Source organism: Apodemus sylvaticus, chromosome 1 (genome assembly GCF_947179515.1).
Source record: "Apodemus sylvaticus chromosome 1, mApoSyl1.1, whole genome shotgun sequence".
Taxonomy (NCBI): Eukaryota; Metazoa; Chordata; class Mammalia; order Rodentia; family Muridae; genus Apodemus; species Apodemus sylvaticus.
The window spans coordinates 140,907,637-140,930,093 of record NC_067472.1 but is presented as its reverse complement, the minus strand read 5'-3'; the positions used below and the strand labels follow the sequence as shown (position 1 = coordinate 140,930,093).

The following is a 22,457-nucleotide window of genomic DNA, read 5'->3' as shown; positions in this document are numbered from 1 at the left end:
GTCCAATGTGATAACTTTGTCTGTTAGTTACAGCCATAACTGTTTGGTCTGGAAAAAGAAACTATGTCCCTCCCAAGGATGTAATGAGTGTGTGCAGATCTGCACAATCCTTCAGAAGGTCCGTCATTAACTGCTGCTCCTCAGCTAGAAAGTGCCTCAAAGTACTGTCTCCATGAGCAAATCAGTCTGTTGAAGACTTCCGAGGTCATTCTGATTCACACTGTAATTTAATTTAACATCTCATTCAACTAAAGTCCACCTGGTACTTAAAAGAGCGACAAACTATTATCATCTGGGGGAGATGGGGGGGCAACCAAACCCTCTCCTTCTAGATAAGATGTGCCTGCCCTCCTCCATCTGTGGAGGGAGCAGCTCAGAGAGAAAGCATTTTAGCAATACAATTTTAACAAACACAATCTCTTATATTTACCTTGTGGCATGTTTTCAATGTTCTCAGTCCAGATCAATATCTCCGGATTGCTTTCTCCTTCCAACAAGGCCCTGTGAAAGTTATTTTTTAAAAAATAGTTTATTATAGTATGAAAGGGCAGTGGGGGAGGAGGGACTTCTCATCAAATATGTTGGGTGGCATTTTGTCAGTGACCACACCATCACAGGCCCGTGCATTTTAACACCTGCGCCTGGAGATGTGGCTTGGGTAGGGGGCTGTACCAGGATGGTACACTGCTCTGCTCACTGTCATGCCCCTGATGTCCAACATAGCATCTGCTATGTGACAGATGCTCAAGTGACACCAGATGAATGAAGAAAATGCATGGGCTGGGCTTCAGAAGTACCAGAGAGTTCGGCCTTTCTAGGAAGTTCCCCAAACACCTATAAAGAAAAAAGAAAACCTTTCCTGTCCAAGGCAGAAAGGGGCAGTAATGCTGGGGAGACTGACAGAGAATGGCAGGTCAGGACCTTCCATCCTAGCTTCTTGAGCAGCAGAGAGAGGCCTGGGCCAGGATTTTACCCAAACTATAGGGCCCCAGAACACCCGAGCAACCCAATACACACATTCACACAGAAGGGGTGTCTACAGAGAGGAGAGCATAGAGCTGTAACAGACACTCTTTGCAAACAGGAGGCTAGGTGGAAGCTGGTGTTGCCTTTATCTCTCTGTCTGTCTGTCTTTCTGTCTATCTAGTTGATCAAACCAAGGGCCACATATATGCTAGGTGATTTCTTGCCACAGAGCTATATCTGCAGGCCTGTGTGGACATCTCAGGGATAAAGGCAAGCAAGTAGACCAGGACCCCCACGGGCATACAGTTTCACCAAGATGGTGTCCTTTGCCTCCCTTAATAACACAAGGTGGAAAGTGTTTTGCTAGGTTTAGCTCCAAATTTCTAAAATTGTATTCTTCATTAAGTCGTCATTTGCTTCTGCCACTTCAGACAGACGCTGAAGAGGGTGTGGGGCCCCAACAGAACAACAGGCTGGGGGGTAAGGGTTATCAGTGGGGTGGCAATCAGTTGGTCACTGCCAAAGACCTACAGGACTACTGGAGACTGCAGATGTAACAGTTGTGTGGTTGGCAGAGCAACGTGTGAAGTCACTAACCACAGCTCCCAGAGAGAGGCCAAAGGCTAATGAAAACCACAGCCCACTTGGAATTGCTGATGTCAGGACCCACGGCCGGCAGGGAAATGGCGGCCGGCAGGGAAATGGGGTGGGGAGCCCAGGTTTCAGCTGGGCTTGTCAGTTTGGGAGAACTACAGCAAGGCTCAACATGCCCACTGAGTTAAATGTGTCAGGGGAGCCCTCTGTCTGCTGGAAGAAAACAAAGGGGGCATAAGGGACTCATCCCAGGCACACACTGGTGGCCTGGCCACAGAAGCAGCCACTGAAGTATACATGTGGAGATACAAGAAGAGCAAGGCCAGAGCTGAAGCCCTTCCACTCAGGATGAAGGCCAGGAAACAGGACACCAACCCATTAATCCCACACCCTCATGACCAAGCAGTTTAGCTTCCAGGAACACAAACAGCTTCCATCATCAAAAAACAAAAAACAGAAAAAGCCCTGAGGTCTTTATAAAAGGAGAATTGCTCTGGGGAGAATACTTTTCAGGTCTACACCCTGAGGTCTGCACAGCAGAGCAACATTCTACAGCTGAAAGGCAGAGAAGGGCCTGGGGAGAAGGCCAAGTTTAGACCCTACAAGCTTGACACGCCACAGGCTGGACTTAGACGCAGGCTGCCAGACTCAGGCCAGAAGGAACCTTTGGAAGTTCTGGTCAGCAGAAAATGTTACAGATGGACCCAGGGGACCAATGACCGGGAAAAGCTATGCCTTTCTCCACCCTCAATGGAGAATGGTTGTCTCTCTTCCAGGGGAAATCCAAAGCCTTCTCCATCTCTACTGCAGTCATGCCAGCACAGAACGCAACAGTGTCGCCTCCTGTATCCACTTACTCAAGTGGCCCAGAGCACCGGGCCTTGCCCAGCTCCTTGTCTGAGGACACAAGGCCAGCATGAAGACAGTGTCTTAGTCAAAAGGCCACAGAATACCTAAAGACAGAACCTTGAGCCCAGGGGGTTCTCTCCCAGACCCTCACTCTCCAGCCACTAGGCTTCCCCATGAGACAGGGATGGTGACATTACTTTGCAAATGTCAGAACACACACATTCTGCCACTAGCCCCCCCCCCCATACAACATTCAGAACAGCAAATTCAACCTCTCAGCAATTTCGCCCAACTTCCTCCATCTGGGTCTTCTGTATGAATTACTCATCTGTGCCCCAGTCACTGGCTGGATCCTAGAGGGCAGGGGCACACGCCATCTTGCAGAGCCTGAGCGCCCAACACAGAGCTTGAGATGGACAGTTGGCCCCTGGGTTCTCAATTCATGCTACTGAAGCAAGCGTATGCCCTTCAGGGACAGCACTGAATCCTGCCCTGCCAACACAGTTCTAGAGACTAACTCAGCAAAGTACAAGACCAAACTGATAGGGTGATTTCCCATGACCCCTTCAAAGCACAGCAAAGGGACAGGGTTGTACAACTTTAAGAAATGGAGAGCGAGCTCTTTGAGGCTCCCACCAAACCTGGTTATTTTAAGAGCAGGGTAGGAAAGCTGCCTCCGGGCCACTGAGACTGTGAGAATGCCAACCCCCTGAGTCACTGGCTATTAGAGAGAACTTCATACAGCTCTCTAACAGGAAAATGGGCAAACAAGAGGGAGACCAGTCCCTGGCCTCATTAGGAGCTTCATACAACTCCATGACGTGGAAGTGAGCTGTAATGTGGCCTCTGGCTCCACTCCAGGCCCTAATGGGCCACCCAGCATCCCAACCAGCCAGCGGTGGGGGTGCCTGTCTGGGAGAGATGATGCGAATAGAATTTCAGGACATATCTGCTAACGCACAGCACTGTGGGTACAATGATGATGAGCAGGACATGAGGATAAGACCAGGGAAGGGGACAGAAGGGGACACTTCCAGGAGTGACACCTATGAAGAGCCTGCCATGGTTCAAGGGTCAATGGATGGTTCACATTATGTATCCAAGCAGTTGTGGGACCTGGGGAGAAGCAAACGGAGCCACAGTCCCCCTGAGATCACCCCTTCAGCCTGTCCACTGTGCATAGCTGAGCTTCTCAGAAGGAGAAGGGAAACATGGGTCCCCTTGGACACTGATCCACAGCCAGGAATCAAGCTGAGTTCCACTCACAGGAAACACACTGTTAAACAAATGTATGAATCCGGGATATGGAAAGGGGGTAAAGGTAACAGGAAAGAGACAGTCAGTGCTAGCCACCTGTGGTCTTTCTTTACATGACAAGTTCTAAATTGTATGCCAAAGACCAACTTCAGACCAATACCAGAGACTGAAAAAAAAAACCATGATGTAATTAGCAGACAAGCAAAGGATGCTGATAGATCAGAAGAGATCAGAATCACTGACAGTGGGTGACACAAGCAAGTGCTGGAAGCAGGTGGCCTTGACTCAAATCCTAGGCTTGACACTACCTAGTTCCATAGCCTCCAAAGGCCATCGTGGCTGGGTGTCTTACTGTCCGCATTCCTGAAATGGGAAGAACGCTTAGGTTTACGATGGTAATTAAGTAAACAGTAGATCATTCATAGAAGAATGGCTGTCACTAAATAAGTGTTTGATAAATACTATTCTCATGGTCACCATCACCCCCTCCTTCTATGGCCTTGAAGAAAAGATTTTCAGCTAATAAAGTCAGTTAAGGCAGGAGGGGATTGTTGTTTTTTAAGTCAAGCTAGCACCCAAATATATTGTCTTCACTTACTTTTGTTTGTTTTTCAGATAGAGTCTCACAATGTAGCTCAGGGTGGCTTTGAACTTGAGATCCTCCTGCTTTAGTCCCTCAAGCACTAGGTTTACAGACATATACCCAGATCTTCTAAGCTATTTATTCCTAAAATGCAAGATTTTGTCCATTCATTTTGCCTAGTAACCAACTCTTAGAGTGAAACAGAGATTCCTACCAAAGGTAGGATTTAACTTTAAAAATAAGCAAAATGTACTTTACTGAAATCTTATAGAAGCTCTAAGAAATATTTTCTTTGAATACAGGTATCCTGAGAAATAATGGGACAGCCAGAAATACCATTCTCATGAGGCTATCAACACCAGGAGTCAATCCTCATTGCTTCACTAGCAGGCTAGAGACCATACCCTAGCATTCTCCATTAAAAAACCTCACCTTCATTCTCTGTCATCAAAAAGTGTGAATGGGAACTTTATGCGGCCATTATTGTATGACTGGGGTTTTGTTTGTTTAGTGTGGTGGTGGGGCGGCTGTCTGCACGTGTGTACAGGTATGTGCCTGCACAGAAGCCACACTCTGTGCTTTTCCCTTGAGTCAGGATATCTCACTGAAACTAGAGCTGATAGCCAGCAAGCTACAGTGACCCCCCTGACCCTGCGTCCCCCCCACCAGCACTGGTTACGTGGATTTTTATGTCGCTCCTGGGATAAGAACTCACGTCCTCATGTCTGCACAGGGAGGGCTCTCTGACCCACCGGGCCATCTCCACAGCCCAGGTGGGACTGTTTCTAACCTGTGTCTCCTAAATGATGCATTATCTTTATTTTTATTTTTGGATATGTATGTGAACACACATGTGCCACCTCATCTGTGTGATCAGACAACCCTTGGGAGTTGCTTCTTGCCTATTACTATATTAGTTCCAGGGGATCAAACTCAGGCTTGAAAGCAAGCACATTTACCCAGTGAGACCCCCTCGCCAGCCCTAACTTGACCTAGCTTGAAAAGGGCTTTTGCCCTAAAGACTGGGCCAGTCCATTTCCATATTATATAACCACAGCTGGGGAGATGGGCTGTTGCTATTTTCTTGGATTGTGTTCACTGTGAGAGAAATGGTTTAGAGGACAAAAGGCTTCTTTGTGCCTCAGTTTCCCGAATTTCTCTTCACCCTGTTTCTATGCAACACTAGGGCAGTTCACTGCCTTGAGGGGATGAACTGCCATGGTGGGGCAAAGCAAAAAGAGTGGAGAGGTGACCAGGGACAAAAGTGGCCTCCTTCCTCCTTCCAGGTCCCACCCACGTCTTCCCAATACTGCTATCCGCTGTAAGCCCGGTGGATTGATCCATATAGGTTGGGTCAGATCCATATAGGTTGGGTCAGAGCCCCGGAGGATCCAATCACTTCCAGAAGCTGCCCGCTGGCAGACAACCAAACCTCCATGAACACGTGAGCCTTCCAGGCCATGCTTCCACACCACAACCCAGGTGAGACACAGAACCACTGTAAATCCTCCACCCCTCGCCTTAGTTTCTTTTCTGTTGCTGCACAGACACAATAACCACTTAAAGAAGAAAGCGTTTCTGGGGGCTTGCTTACAGCTTCGGAGGTTGAGTTCATGACCATCGTGGAGGGAGTGTGGCAGCAGGCAGGCATGGAGCCAAGAAATGAGAGCCACATTTTGAGACAAGTTCTGCCAGGAAGAGAGAGAACTAATGGGGATTCCTGTGGGCTTCTGAGACCTCAAAGCCCACCCCAGTGACACGCCTTCTCCAACAGAGCCACAACCTCTTAATCCATCCCAAACAATTTCACCAAATGGGGACCAAGCAGTCTAACACATGAGCCTGTGAGGATCATCCTCACACAAACCATCACATGCCCAGAACATAGAAAGCAAAGTCTCCGGTGAATTCAGATCCAGGCTATGTGGACCTTTACCACTTGTCAACTGGGAGCAAACCAACTCCAGCATTTCCTCCAAATATTGCATTTTATAACGATAAAATGACGTGTCCATCACCTCAACCTTCTCCTGCACCCTAGGTCCCAAAATGTCTGTTCAAATGCCCCTACCCTTCCCAGATTCTGACCAATCTCATTTCCACCCAAATCCTTTGTACACACACACATACACACACTCTACAACTATGAGCTCTAGAAACCTTGCACTTGAGTGTCTCCTAGGGCATCTTTCTTACCATGAAGAAGGCCACCAGGGTTTATGCCACCTCAACTACAGCTTGTATTCCCGAACACGGAGGCCACCTTGAGCATGGCACACTGCATGCCAAGTGTCTTTGGGAAGACTGAAGGCATAGGCCCTCTGTCACAAGACACAGCCCCATAGGTCATGTCTGCCTCATGCATGGCCTGAAGTCCTTCAGGTCAGGCCCTCAAATGACAGGCATCGTCACAAATGCCCCGGGCATCGTCACAAATACCCCCGGGCATCGTCACAAATGCCCCAGCCTCCGCCATCATGCCAGTTGCTTAGTCTGCCTGGAACTCTCGCCCCATCCCACATAGTGGTTTCCCGACTTCCCTTCCCACAAGAACCAAGGACGGTGCCTCTGGAAACCCCTCTCCACACACCCTAGGTTCCTCCAGCTGCAGTCCTTGTGTCCATATACTTCCCACAGCATCCCAGATCCCAGTTCCACAGAGGGAAAGTCCTGAAGTTCAAATCCTGGACTCTCAACTTACCAACAATGTGATCTTTTAAGTAATTGCTCCCCTGAACTGGAGTTTCATCATCAATGTACACCCCTTTTGTATGAACTTGGGGATACTATGACACAGCACTCAGGAGGTGGCAAATAGTAAACACAAGCTCTCACAACCTGTCAGGAATTATCGAATTATCGGTCAGAAGCCCAAGCAGGTTGCTTTAGGATACATTTAAAAAAAAAAAAAAAAAAAAGAATGGATGACGATACAAATGGGCCCTCATAAAATTACAAAGTTTCTGTAAGGCAAAGGACACTGTCAAAAGGACAAAACGGCAACCAACCAACTAATTGGGAAAAGATCTTTACCAATCCTACATCTGACAGAGGGCTAATATCCAATATATACAGAGAACTCAAGAAGGTAGACTCCAGAGAACCAAATAACCCTATTTAAAAAAATGGGGTACAGAGTTAACAAAGAATTTTTTCCTGAGGAGTATCTAATGGCTGAGAAACACCTAAAGAAATGTTCAGCATCCTTAGTCATCAGAGAAATGCAAATCAAAACGATCCTGAGATTTCACCTCACACCAGTCAGAATGGCTAAGATCAAAAACTCAGACAGCAGGTGTTGGCGAGGATGTGGAGAAAGAGGAACACTCCTCCACTGCTGTCAGGGTTGCAAGTTGGTACAACTACTCTGGCAATCAGTCTGGTGGTTCCTCAGAAAACTGGGCATAATACTACCGGAGGACCCTGCTAGACCACTCCTAGGCATATACCCAGAGGATTCCCCAGCATGTAATAAGGATACATGCTCCACTATGTTCATAGCAACGCTATTTATAATAGCCTGAAGCTGGAAAGAACCCAGATTCCCTCAATGGAAGAATGGATACAGAAAATGTGGTGTATTTACACTCAGCTATTAAAAACAATGAATTCACGAAATTCTTAGGCAAGTGGGTGGAACTGGAGAATGTCATCCTGAGTGAGGTGACCCAATCACAAAAGAACACACATGGAATGCACTCACTGGTAAGCAGATATTAGTCCAGAAGCTTGGAATACACAAGAAACAATTCACATATCAAATGATGCCCAAGAAGAAGGAAGGAGAGGGCCCTGGTCCTGGAAAGGCTCAGTGCAGCAGTGCAGGGGAATACCAGGACATGGAAGCAGGAAGGGGTGGATTGGGGAACAGGGGGAGGGAAGAGGGCTTATGGGACTTGCGGGGAGGGGGGATTCAGGAAAGGGGAAATCATTTGAAATGTAAATAAAGAATATATCGAATAAAAAAAAAAGGAATGGATGACGATACATGGGCAGACAGGCAGACAATCAACAGATGGAGCAAGCTAACTTAGCTAATGTACCTAAAAGGCACACAGCAGCACTTCCAATTATGTTAACTTTCTGTCTGAAATTTTTCATGAGACATCTTTGAGAAGATGAGACCTTACACGTTGACACAAATCTGCAAGCAAGGATCCGGAGGAGGAGTTAGTTACATGACTCATCTAGAATGATGAGCTTCACATTCCTTCCAAATTGGGTCTCTACCAGGGGGTCCACAGGACTCTGTGATCTCACACAGAGCCACTCTGGCCCCGTGGGGACGGCCACATCAGCTCAAACTGACCAGGCCGACGAGCAGGACCAAATAAGACTCTGCAAAAATATCCTCCTGTCCCCCTGGTATATAATGTTCTACTCTTGGGCTCTCTTCCATGATGCTGCCGGACAGGTCTAAGCCTGACAATGATGGTACACCGCTTCCCAACAGCACTGCACACACACGTTGCTTTGGATCTTATCAGAAGGCCACTAGGATGTAGCAGGTTGGGTTTGGGCTTGGGATTCCACATTTCCAATAAGTTTGTGATGTTCTGTGCTTTAGGAGATGCTGGGTGCATACCCCCAAGATGCCCTGGGCCCAAGGTCCTCCAGGCTGGTGGCACCTGACAATCACCTGGAGAGAGATTAAAGTCACCACACCCACTCCCACTCTGCACCGATCTAATGGAATCGTAAGGGTTCAAGTTAACCTGTAAACTTCACTGGCCCAAGGACAGGTAACTTCCTGAAATGCTGGGGGCTGTCATTCTTGTAAGATAACAAGTCATGTGTTTTTACTTCAGTAAACAAGGTTGGTTGCCCCAACAGCACGGGATGTGCTTGAGCATACATAGGCAGGAGGTATGTAGGCAGGAAATATGTCAGGGTATATGCCTGACCCTACTGGACAAACGCGGGAGGTCCCTTAGCCTTGTGGGTTCTGCCTTTATGAACATCTGACTAACCTAATTCAGTGCCATTTTCTGGGAATTCTGGGCACAGACTGGGCCAGTGTCCATCTATCTTCCTGGCCAGAATTTAATAAAGCTTGCTTTAATTGGATGATCTCACAATTTGCAGGCTTAACAGAATCTCCGGGGTTAGCACCCCAGGGGCCTCCAAGAGCTCTGGAGAATTTTCTGTTCTGCATCTGAGCATCTTTCCTTTCACCGCTTGGCTGCTGGGAAAATCTGGTGCTGATGGAGCAGGGGCGATAAGCACTCCACTGCTTAGTCAGTCCCGAGGCAGAATCCAGCACAGCCCTTGTCTGTCTGTGAGCCTTTGCCAACAGCCAACTGCAGTGCAGGAGGCCAGGGCTGGCTGACTGGTGATGCCTGAGGCTTCATCCTCACACGAAGCTGACACGCAGGCCAGGCCTGGCTACCGGTGGACCACGGAGAATGGAGAAAACCTCCATCCTTGAGCTTCCGTGGTTTTTCATTCTATCTTACATTTACTTTTAAAACATGCAGAGTCATTTATAAATGAGCCTACACTGGGGGGAAATCTGTAAACATGCAAACCTACTTTCAGGGTTTCTCTGTATAGCCCTGGTTGTCCTGGAACTCACTCTGTAGACCATGTTGGCCTCGAACTCAGAAATCCACCTGCCTCTGCCTCCCAAGTGCTGGGATTAAAGCAAACCTGCTTTATGATTACTTACATTTCTCCTTCACCATGAAGGTCCCAGAAAGGGGCAAAATATCTGGGTTAGAAAGTATCCAGGGCCCTGGAGAGCTGGCTTTGGTCAGCAGATGAACTGCAGGGAAACGTGTCTGTAGCTTTAAAGGGGCACAGGACCTTTCCTTTCCTGTGACCTGTTCGGTCGGAGGAACCTCAGGACAGTGACAATCTGGGAGTGGTTGGGAGCCCACAGGGGAGGCTTGAGGCAGGTCACATGGGCCCCTGAAGGAGACAATTCTTGTCTCAATGTCCGCTGCTGTCACCCTTCTACCCCATGGGGCCAAATGTTCTATCCTGTTGCCTTCAGAAAGGAGGGCAGTTGAAGAGTCCACTTTTGAAATTGGCAGATGGGTTGGTAAAGATCACAGGGCACAACGAAGGGCCCAGGTCGGCAGATGGCAAGGGTGCTAACACGTACAGGACCCCCCCCCCCCCCCCCCCCGTGCTCGCCCCACACGGCTTTCTGAGAAAGAACTGACTGGAGGGTGATGTGAACTTGCTTCAGTACACCCATTGCTGATAAAGAAAGGGGAAAAAAATCCAGGCGTTTGACTTACAGAATGAAATGTTTTATATTAACAGTCTGTGTGTCTTCAGCGTCTATGGGTGTCTATGAGACTAAACCTAAATGGGGAATGCGGGAAGTGCAGCCGTGCTGAGCACCAGGGCCAGCCAGCCTCCAGCGAGGCAGCTGAGGCTTCTGATTTCCCCTGGGCAAACTTGGACAGTAGCAAAGGGGTCTGGTGAAAGCCGTCCTTCAGTCCCTGAAAGCGCTGAGACGTTTAAGCACCTAAAAGATGGCCTGGTTCACCCATAATGGGTTTAGAAGCACTGCAGCAGCAGGCAGAAGCAATCAGTTGTATCTCTGCAGATGGTCAGGCTGCTGACCAGAAATGGCTCATGATGAATGTGCTTAGAAAAGTGAAACTGGGAGTACTGTGCGCACTGTAGCCCAAAGGCCGGCTCTGGATGCTTGGGCGAGCAGCCTGCCTGTGCACTCTTGCTTTTTGGTAAACTGTGAACCAGAGGCACCGCAGGAGAAGAAAAAAGGGGCTCAAAACCCCAGAGAAGCAACACATGAAAGTGAAATTTATATGAACTAATATGAACAGGAAACAAGAAAGTCTGCCCGCCCTACCCGCCCCGCCCGCCCCACCCACCCCATCAGATGGGAGCTGAGATGGACACAGGAGTCAAATTCTAGGGCTGCCTGGCATGTGCCAGACAACAGCGTCTAATTTGGACTCCCTCCCCAAAGGGTCATCTCCAGTCTACATACATCACCAGAGGCCGGCCCCACCCCACTCTGGAGCACGCTTCCCCTGGCTAGGAAACTCAGAAAGTTGGAGGTCTGGCTCAGGAACAGGAGGCTGGAAGGTCATAAGCCTAGAGCTGTCTCAGGATGAAGACAGGATGGAAGCCACAGAGACAGCCATATGGATTGACCACGCCTAGAACCCAGGACTTTTTCAGCTGTATGAGTTACATGTTCCTTCCTTGACTCAAACCGGTCTGAAGAACCCACACCTGAAGAACATTCCGTATTAATACTCTCTTTCTCTCCAGTAAAGCCCACCTGTTTACACTCTCCCTTACCAGGGAGACTCAGAACTCTTTCACAGCATCTATGTGAATGCCCAGCTAGCTTAATTTTTCCATTGTTAATTCCATCCAGAGGAGGGCCTAGGGGAGGAATGGGGGGAAGGTCCCCAACAACCCCCATCTCTGAGCTCTGGGTCCAGGTACCCTCTGCATGGAGGGTAGCAAGGCCTAGCCCCAGGACCTAGCCTCGATTCAGCTGAGGCTCTTCTAAGAGCAGCCGTACCCCTGGGAAGACTCTGTCTCTCAGCAACCTTCTGTGCCCGAGCTGCTCACAGCCTACTACTTCATTAATAGAAATTAGAGCCAAGCGAAGCTGGCCTTCCTTCCATTCAGGAAGGGCATCAAGGCCAGCCCAAGGCTGTGGGGTGAACTTCAAACACACACCAGGCAGATGCTATTGTCTTTCAATGGACATAAAGCAACCCAAGTTGCTTTGATATTCTGGTAGCCAAAAACCAGATGTGGCAAAGGCAACCTGCAGGGAGTGGTAAGCTGGGCCTGCTTCTTACCTGCTCTGTCCCTAGCCAGAGTCCTCCTTATCCATTCTAGGCTTCTCTCTGTCCTCTGCTAAGGGTGGTACCATTGCAGTATCCCACTGACAACGGTGTCCTCTTCACTGGCCTGGTCAGTGGCCAAAGCCCCATCACACCTGTAACTGACCTCCGATCACAGTTCTGTGGATGAAGTGGGTAGAATGCCCCCTTTACATGGTTTGGTGGGCAAGGCACAGGTCTTCAGCCAGATCTGGCTGGATTACTCCCTACCACCAACAGCCCTGGGCTGCAAACATCTCTCTCACACCTGTAAGAGGGGCACATGCATCCACTCAGACAGTGACTGGCACCAGAGGTTACTCAGCATGGGACCTGACCAGCAGCACAGACCCATAGTGATTGGGTTGCTGCCACCATCTTTACTAATGAGACCTTCCACCCTAGGTTTCCAAGGTCTGCCTCCCTCAATGGCAGTCCTCATTGTCTATGAAAGCTGTCCACACCCGGCCCCACCAAATACACCATGAGCTTTATGTCTGTGTTGATTGTATTAAAGGTGACATCTTGGTAAAGAAAAACTACCCTGGAGTCCCATGCTGCTCTCAGAGCACAAATGCTGTTTTTCAAAACCAAACCCAAGAGTCCCAGAAGGTTAGTTCCCTGAGATTTTGAAGGAACCACGTGGGCAGGTCAAGACGTCTAACATCTACCTCTAACTTTTTCTGAGTTTTGCTTGCTCTTCTGTAAGCAAGACAGCTAACTCCCAGGATCAAAGCAGATATAGGCCAAGTCCTTAAACTAGGTTCAGGACATGGCAGACATGCACAGCTTGGCTACGGCAAGCCAGGGGACCTCGAGCAAGCCTAACTTCTCCCTTCCCCTCTCTTCCCTTTGACTCTGTGTTCGCCTTACCAAGGGCTGCTCTCTCCTTGTCGCAGAGCCACAGGGACTCCTCAAGGGCCACATGGAGACAGACTCAGCACAGATTCTCACCTGTACGTGGCTACCTCCAAGCTCAGGCCGGTCTTCACCTGCAGGAGCTCCTGGTAATCCCGCAGCCGGTCAGCCATGGCCAAGGTAAGGGCTTCCTTCTCGTCCTCCAGGCTGTCAATCATTCTCTGAAGAGAACAGAGAACCTTTAGATCCATACCTCGGAGCTTCGTAAGCAGAATTAAGCATACCAACAGTGCAGGGAAAAAAAAAAGAGACGGAGCCTGGGTAAGGACAGCTTCAAATAACGACTCTCTCGCAAGTGGAAGCTTTTTCTTTACTTCGAGTGGAGGATTTTTATAGTGCAGATGCTTTTCTCTTTGGAGTTCCTCACAAAATGAAGGCATATTTTATTAAAATCATTTCTGCTTCAGACCTCAGGACACATAGGAGATCCAAATACACCCAACTAGGTAACTAAGATGCTATTTAAATGTCAGCCATGACTGGAAATCTTTTATAATACTTCACACAGAAGTCACTCTCATATGAACTAAAATGTCTCCCAAACTCATCATTGTCCCAATACCAGCAGATAAGTGAACAGAAATACTTTCATTTTACCTAGACATGATATTTTAAAATAATCTGGGGAGAAATATATTCCAAGCATAAATGAACAAACTCAGACCTTGGCTCCTGGCGGGTCGCACAAGTGCTGTACCCAACCAAGAACTGGGACTCTCTCTCTCTCTCTCTCTCTCTCTCTCTCTCTCGTTTTGATATGCCTTGACTTGACTAGCTTAATGTCTGGCCACCTCCAAACCTCCCTGCGCCTAGCACACACTTCCCTCCCATATTCCTGAGTTAACATCTTTTAAAATCTATATTTCATCTCTGCCATTCCAGACCCAATCGGGGAAGTGGCCCCTAGGGCCGCAGTCCCAGATTCCTACATGCTGGCAGGCCTTGGGCCTTTAAGTTTTATCTTTCTGCTTCCCTGTCATGGCAAGTCTCTGACTTCATCCTCCCCCCCCCCCCCCAGTCCCTGGCCCACGCAATCTAAAAGTCCTGCCCCATCTCCCTTCCCAGTCATTGGCTGTCTGGCAATTCTTTATTGTCTATGGAGGCCAGCTGGGGGCAGGGACCCTCAGGTATGGAAGCACAGCTTTTGGGAGCCAAAATGAGACAAAGCATTAGAGCTAATTCCCAACACAGACCTATACATAAATGTTCCTTTTGTAATGTAGTTAATAAGCCTCCCCCAACCTGCTTGGTTTCCTCCATTGGATCTGTTTTTTCCTAAGCTGGGAGACGCTGCTAACCTTGTAACTGGACTCTTAACCAGAAACTACCACAGACCAGTCACATAATACACACCAGCTTGTATTACAATCTTGTACACAAATTTAAATTTAAGGTTAAATGATCAAGACAATGTTACCCTCTTCAAAATGTACATTTCAAGCCAATACTATCTTTTAATTAATGTATGTTTTACAATTATCTTAGCTGGGCATGGTGGCTTACGCCTGTAATCCCAGCACTTGGGAAGCAGAGGCAGGTGGATTTCTGAGTTCAAGTCCAGCCTGGTCTACAGAGTGAATTCCAAGACAGCCAGGACTACACAGAAAAACCCAGTCTCGAAAAAACAAAAAACAATTATCTTACTTTATTTGAGACAAGGTCTTCCTATGTAGCTCTGGCTGTCCTGGAACTCTATAGTTCCAGGCTGACCTCAGATTCACAGAGATCCTTCTGTTTCTTTTTCCCAAGTGCTGGGATTAAAGGTGTTCACCCTGTCCAGCTGGATTAATCATTTTTAAAAAAAATGTTATTATGTAGATAAATTTGTTTTTTGTAGCACTTCCATTTCTAAGCCAATGATTGCACTAAGCTTTCTGTTTACAAAGGGTGCCAAGTTTTTACATTTTTCCTAAAGATTTATTTTCTTTTAAATTGTGTGTGTGAGAGTGCATGAGTGTGTGTGTGTGTGTGTGTGTGTGTGAATACGCACACGTGAGGGCAGGAGCTCACAGAGGTGAGAAGTGAGTTACTGACACGGGTGCTGAGAACTGACCTCCCATCATCTGTAAGAGCAGCACACACACTCTTAACCTCTGAGCCACCTCCATTCTCAGTTTAAAAGATTTTTAAAGCAAAATTCATTTAGTTTCAAAGCAAACAAATACATTTAAGAAGCATTAATATGGGGTCTAGGAAGATGGTTCAGAGGTTAAGAGCATTTGATCCTCTGCAGAGGACCTGGGTTCGATTCCCAGCACCTACTTAGTGGCTCACGACATCTGTAATTCTAGCTCCAGGGGATCCAGTGGCCCTTTCTGACCTCTGAGAGTACCAGGCACACATGTGGCACACAACACATAAAATAAAACAATCTTTAAAAAGAACCATTAATATCTCAGGGTATGTCATGTTAACGGATCCTAAAGATGGCATTATAGGCAGATGAAGCAGTTCACCAAGGCAGACCTCCTTCCAGTCTTCAGTGACAGAGACTTCAGATCTGGCAGTAATATGTATTCCTTCCATAGTTAAGTCTCCATGTTAAAAAAAAAAAAATCTCTGTTCTCCTGCTTTAGAGGGAATAGAAATTCAGATGCAGAGTTAGAATCTAAAATGCTCTCTCTCTCCCTTTCTATGAAAGTGTGTGTAAGAGATCGTGTGTGTGTGTGTGTGTGTGTGTGTGTGTGTGTACTGTGTACATGTGTGTGTACATGTTGAACCTTTTTAAGAGAGGGTCTCACTACAGCCCAGGGTGACCTGCAATTCACAATTCTTAGCCTCCAGAGTGCTGGCATTATAGATGTGCATGACCATACCTGGCTTGCTATCTTTTCTACCACAAGAAACTTGACCTACTCGTTAAAACTTGAGGATTTATCAATTATGCTTTGCAAAGAAGTTTAAGTGATGCTAAACTGCCTAGGAAAAATATACCAGATGAACTCAGTTCTCCACCCACAGTTCAAAATTATGGAGCCACGCCACAGCCACAGCGCTGCCCAGGAAGACGCTCTCCCTCCCCCCAGTACTAAGGCTATTTTTCTGTAACCCACCCCACAGAATATGAACAGGAAACTAAAAACTGTGCCGAAGTCCAAACAAATACAGTTCCAAGCAAATTTCCCCATGAGTCAACTCCTCCCAAACGGTGAAAGGAAAAGCCGTTGACTTTTGGAGGCAGGAATGAAATAACAACCAACGCTGCCAGTGGGAGATAGCTTCAGACTCCGGCTCTGCTCTGCCAAATCTTTTCATGCCACAGGGCCAGGCCAGGAGTCCTGGGGCCTCCCCCACAGGGTAGTGCTTCCAACCCACACAGAAGCAGTTTTACCCAAGGCTCTAAAGACTCAGGGAAAGCCCAGTCTTTCGGCTGCCACGCAGAGGACCTTCCAGCCACACCATCAGCGATGCTAAGCGGTAGCTCTGCCTCAGGGACAGTGTGCTGCTCTCTCTTCAAGGAGCGTGAGCCCTCCCTGGCTGAACACATCGGGTAGAATGGCCAGAGCTTGCTAATGTCCTAGTCACCTCGGGTCTCAAACGTTAGAGCTCAAGGTAACTTGAATACCAGGATAGCTCATTCACACCCAAAATTAAATATACTAAGGAGAAGCATGCGTTGAGTCAGGTGTGGTGATATATGCCTTTACTCCCAGCAACTGGAAGGCAGAGGCAGAAGGATCTTTGTAAGATCAAGGCCAGGCTGGTCTACATAGTGAGTTCTAGGATATCCAGGACTATATCCTATTTATCCTAGGATAAATCCAGGACTATTTATCTTAAAACAAGGAAGAAGAGGAAGAGGAGGAGCAGGATCAGCAGCAGCAGCAGCAGCAGCAGCAGCAGCAGCAGCAACATGAAGTGTGTGTTCTCTGTGTGTTTATAGCTGTACCAGGCAGCACAGTATACACTCCAGGGCATTTCAGAGGCATCTCAAACTGACTGTGGGTAGCCTGGACTCAGACCTGTGACCTTTACATGCCCTTCTGCAAAGAGTGCCCTTTTTCTGGTTGCCCTTCAGAGTCCTGGGGTCAACTTTGACACCCTGCCCCAAGCCCACCCTGGGCCCCTTACTACAATATCCAACCTGTCAGCAAACCTTCAACTTGAAAGAAGAGCCTTCCCTCAGTCTACCATTCTGCCTTCTCTTCAAGCCTCCCGTGGCCTCGACTGTTGCACCACCGCTCCCACATTGGTCCATGAAGACTGTGCTCAGCACGGCAAAGACTGAGCCACTACCGCTGTCACTGCTCAGGACTCCCTGGTGGCTTTTAGTGGGACTCAGATTTAAAAAGAGGGCCCTTGGGCTGGACAGATGGCTCAGAGGTTAGTTCAGTTCCAAGCAACCACATGGTGGCTCCCAACCATCTGTAATGGGATCCGACGCCCTCTTCCGGTGTGTCTGAAGACAGCAACAATGACAGCCACCCTCTGCTTCATTGCCCCAGTCCTGCTGGCTTCCCAGGATCTCGGGGGTGGGGGGGTGGGGGGGTGGAGGGGGTAGGAGGTAGGGGGTAGGTGGGGGGGTGGCATGTGGGGAGGCCCATCATGGCCTCCTGTGGCCTCTTCCCTTTTGTTATTTTTCACTGATTCATCCCTAGCCACAAAGGAGACTGGCCCCTGAGGGCCCACCGGCCATTAATTGGATAAATTAGTTAAAGCCACCCAACCAACAGCTACAGGTGAGCTGCTTTTCCTTTCCACACGGGAGGAAACAAGCCCACACAAAGGTTAATGGGCTTAATCTTGAGGAAATCTTACAGTCTGAGAGTCAGAATTCAGCCCAAATCAGGAAGTCTACAAGAAAGCTGAGCCCTGACTACACAGCTAATCCTGTCTGCCTTCTTTCCAGAAGAAATGTCTCCTTCGTATTGTGGGATCGTTCACAAACAGTTGGAGCTGGACGATAAGAGTCCCCATCACCGAGCAAAGCCAGTGTTTCTAGGGTAAATGACAACATCTTCAAGGCCTTTCTGAGGCCCCTGGCAGTCTTCTAACACTCCCTGCCACCAGGATACAGAAAAGGCCAAAAAATAAAGATAAAAGCTAGACTCATACATCATGAAGGGTCTGAGAGCATCCTCCAGTTCCATGCCAGCAGACTGCCTCTGGGTTGACCCTCAGAAAGAGCAGTTATCACTCCGCCTGTGCAGAGTTAAAGGTGCGAGGGGGGAAGCATGACCCAGTGGCGAGCTGCTCACGGGAGGCTGTATGCAACTCTGTCCTGGCCACTGATTGACTGGTGGCCCACTCTCGTCTTTACCATCTGTCAACAGGGCGATTGCTAGTAGCCACCTTCTGAGACTGGTGTGTCAACTAAGAGTGAATACATAGACTAGGCCTGACGCCTCCACAGCTGTTAGTAATGCAACATTTTTACAGAAAGTTGGCTAAGCCAGTCTTTATATTTTCAGTCTCTCCAGACTGAGTATCTAAGAAATTTGGGGGGGAAAAAAAGAAAGAGGTAAGGACTTGGGGTTGAGACAATATTTTCTCCTTAACATAATTCTGAATACTGTTTGTGGTTGGGGAGAAATATTTCAGAATGGGACCTAAAATGCAGTTGCTTTAAGATAACTGGACAAAGAGTTATAATATAGCTAAGATTGCAGCTGGTAGCATTTAGTAAAAACAAAACCTGGACAAAGGAGTGAAGATGAAATCCGAGTCCTCATTAATACTGTCCCGGCTCTCATTTCCAGGGGGAAATGTGGGGTCCTACTGCAAGTCAGGTGTGATCTCAGGTATGAATTCACTCATGGTCTGGAGTCCTCGTGGAAGGGCTGGACAGTGATTCTATACCCACTTCCAATTCTCCATTTGGGGAACTCTGCTTCTCTCTGTCTCAGATTTGCCCCTGGATATTTTATTAGCCAGAGCTTCAAGGTCCACGATCCAGCTCTTTGGCTACCAAACTCCTAGCCCATCACTGGGGACCCACAAGAAATGCTGACTCCCTGATACCTGCCACATCACCCCAACCATCCATTCCCCACATCTCATGTTCACTTGCGACTTTTAAGACAATGGCATAACAACATCTCCAACCTTCAGCTCCTAGCTGCAAACTCTTCTCTTAAAATAATTTCTGAAGTTGTGCTTGTCTTCCTTCAGACCAACTTCCTGAGAAGCCCTAATAGTGTGATTTGGGAGTAATTCCAATTCTGGCTGGGGCTGGGCTAGGTTGGGAGCCAAACACTAGGGCCGAACTGAGCGTACGGACAACAAATCAGCCACAGGTATACGCACACAGTGTCAGAGGGCTAGAGCTCAGCCGCTCTGAAATAAGAACCGTTTATATTAGTTTGTCATTGTAATAGCATCTCACCACAGGGACCTGCTTTCTCCTGGTTTTCACACAACCCAGAGATCTGCCCTCAGCCCATACTGTGAGCAAAACCAGCTCTGTCGTACCTTTTTCTGTACGACAGTTACTTGTTACTCAAGGGAACAAACAAAAACCAGAAAAATATGACAGCTGACCCAGGAGCTGCACGCAGCTGCCTCCAGCTGGAAAATAATGAAAAATGAAATGAAAAAGGTGCTTGGAGCCCTCTAAGCATGGCAGGCCTCCAGATAAGGGCTTGGCAGTGCCTTGTAACCTCCCAATGCGTTGCCTATTCGGGTCTGAAGTCTGGGCTGAGTTTTGGATTTCAGGCTACTAGCTCTACAAAAGCACAGGGAAAAGATAAGACAAGACAGAGAAAGGGAAGGAGGGAGGGAGAGAGAGAAGAGGAGGGGAGGAGGAGGACGGGAGGGAGGGAGGGAAGGGGAGGGAGGGAGGGAGGGAGAGAGGGAGAGAGAGAGAGAGAGAGAGAGAGAGAGAGAGAGAGAGAGAGAGAGAGAGAACAAAAACAAAAACAGAACTAGCAAGATCGTTGATCAGGATGTGCCTAGACACGTCTGGATCTAAAAGTGACACTAACAAGATGATGGGCACTAGGCTAGTCATCGGGACCTGTCACATGGTGTCAGCCCTCCGATTTAAGGATCATTGCACCAACTCCTTATTCTTAGACTAGCTATACACCAGAATCCTGTGGCCTCATAAATAGGAAAGCTGCTGACAGCATACGCTTCCCTGGGTGGGGCTGAACCGGTTGCAAGTCCTGGGAACCCCTGCCGCTTGCCCACTGGGTGCGCAGGGGTGCGTGAACAGCCTATAGAGAAGGGGCGCGGTCCCTGCCCACGGACCTGCCGCTCCTCCGCCTGCATCCCGTACTCCTCGCGCATCCGCAGCAGCTCATCCTCCAGTCTCGCGCGCAGCTGCTCCAACTCCAGCGCCTGGTTCCGCAGCGCGTCTGCCTCCTGAGCGCACAGCCGCGCCTCGTCCTCTGCCTGGAGCCGGCTCTCCTGGCCGCGGCGCAGCGCCTGCTCCAGCTCGCGCACCTCGTCCTCGTACAGCTGCACGCTTTCCCTCCACGACTCGGCCACCAGCAGGGCGTAGCTGTCGTGCACGTCCCGCAGGCGCGGCGGGGGCGCGGCAGGGCCGGGGGCTCGGGCTCGGAAGTGCATGGTGAGGCTGGCGGCGCGGGAGCGCAGATCCCGCACTTGGCGCTCGTGGGCAGCGTCCAGGTCGCGGCGCTCAGTCTCCAGCCGGCCCAGTAGCGCCTCGAGGGCGGCGCGCGCGCCCAGCGCCTCCTCTAGCTCCCGTCGCTGTGCTCCCAGCTCGGCATCCAGGCGGCTGCGGGCAGCGCCGGCTTCCACACCCTCCCGCTGCAGCTCCAGCAGCTCCCTCCGCAGCGCGTCGCGCTCGCCCTCGGCCAGCGCGGTGGACCAGCTCAGTTCGTCCAGCTGCTGTCGCAGGCTGCGTGCCTCCTCGGCGTAGAGCGCCTGATCCTCGGCCCAGCGGTCCTCCTGGCTCAGCCGGCTGCGCAGCTCCTCCTCCAGCAGCAGGTTCTCGCGCTCCAGCTCTCGCACCCGGCACACGTAGTCATAAAGCCGGGCATTGAGCTCCTGGAGTTCAGCCTTTTCGGAGCCCGTCTGCAGCCGCCAGGACAGCATCTTGCTGGGTGTGCCGGGCCCTTTCGATTAACCGCTTGCCTTCTGCCCTGATCTTGACCCCCTCCGCCCCACCGCGCCCGCCTTGCTGCTGCCTCGGAGGCCCTTGGACTGGCGCACCGACTGGCGAGCTTCCCCACTTAGTGGCCCGGTCGCGCGGCCGTGGACTTTGGCCACCGCCTCCAGCCAATCAGGACGCGGCCCGCGCGGCCACTGCGGTCGGACAGCGCCCCCTGCCGGAATGATGGCGGCATGGAGAGGCTGCCCCGCACTGGCCCCCTGGTGGCCTAGAGTAATCCCATGTGGGTTGTCTGATTACTATGTACTGGCTATCTGGGACACCTTACGAGGCTCCCTGTTGCTACTACTAAGGCACTCCTAAATCCCAGCTTTCCTTAATGAAAAATAAGTTTCATTTAATGAAAAGTAAGTGAGAGATCCTTTACATAGAGGATGCTTTTAATTGGTTGCTCTGGAGATTCAGAGGGCCCGGGCAGGAGGAGTGAATTCTTTAAACTAGAGTTGTAGTTTAATGGTAAAGTGTTTGCCAGATAAAGAATGTGCCTGGCCTAGTTATCAATACTCACCACCACAAAACAACTTTGCACAAGTATATTGCACATCCACCTATACGAATATACCCATTATGGTTTTTAGAGTAAGATCATTTCAGTGATTTTGTCTTTATTTTTTAATGTGTTTGAGTGTTTTGCCTGCATGTGTGTATTTGTACCACATCCATGCACACAGACGCCAAAATAGAGCGTCAGATGCCCCTGGAACTGGAGTTGAAGGCAGTCGTTAGCCAAAATGTGGGTACTGAGAACTGAACCCACGCCTCTGCTGCCGACGCCCTTAACCACTGAGCCATCTCTCCAGCCCTACATATATATCTTTAACTTCTGGCATGAATGCATCTCCATTTGCCAATATTTCATGTTTAGGTAAGATTTCCTTTCCACGCAGAGTGGGAAACCCTGCTCTCTTTTTACTTGCACAAACTGCCTTTATGGAAACTTCCTGCTTTGTGATATTAGCATCATTCTGGTGGAGAAAGAACCTAGAAAGACTTTGAAGTGCTCTGAGCACAGAACATTCTCGACACCTACCATCTCTCCAGACTTTTGCAACTGCCTTACACACACCCCCAGTGTGACAGCCGGGGAGGGGGTGCCTTCTTTTCTTTCAGCAGTTTGCCCTTAAGAAAACACTCAGTTTAATTACCATAGAAACCACAGCTCTCTCCGTTTTTGCATACTTGCAGTTATTTAAGTTACAAAGGACAGAAACTAGAGTCAGTAGCATTACAGAGCACAGAAATAGGCACAGCTGGCCCTGTGGCTGCATGGGACAAGAACAATGAGGAGGTCTGGAGAAGTCACCCAGTGGCCACCTGTCAGTGGTATTTGCAGGGAGGTGGGAAGATGGATGGCACACGGTCACCTGAGGACGCTCTCAGGGCTGTCCCT

General features: G+C 49.1%; 1 protein-coding gene across 3 annotated transcripts in view; it reads right to left on the bottom strand.

The window, feature by feature from the left end:
• Synm (synemin) overlaps positions 1–21,146 on the bottom strand; it is a 28,912-nt gene extending 7,766 nt beyond the window's left edge. Inside the window, exons 1-3 of one of the 3 annotated variants that reach the window (XM_052160887.1) lie at positions 20,182–21,146; positions 13,027–13,151; positions 431–501 (exon numbers count right to left, since the gene is read on the bottom strand). In XM_052160887.1, the coding sequence (XP_052016847.1) occupies positions 431–501; positions 13,027–13,151; positions 20,182–20,991 (1,006 nt within the window). In that variant the 5' untranslated portion in view covers positions 20,992–21,146. The remainder of the gene's footprint in view (positions 1–430; positions 502–13,026; positions 13,152–20,181) is intronic. The other 2 variants (XM_052160865.1, XM_052160876.1) reach the window with 2 other exon arrangements.
• Between the last annotated feature and the right edge of the window lie 1,311 nt (positions 21,147–22,457).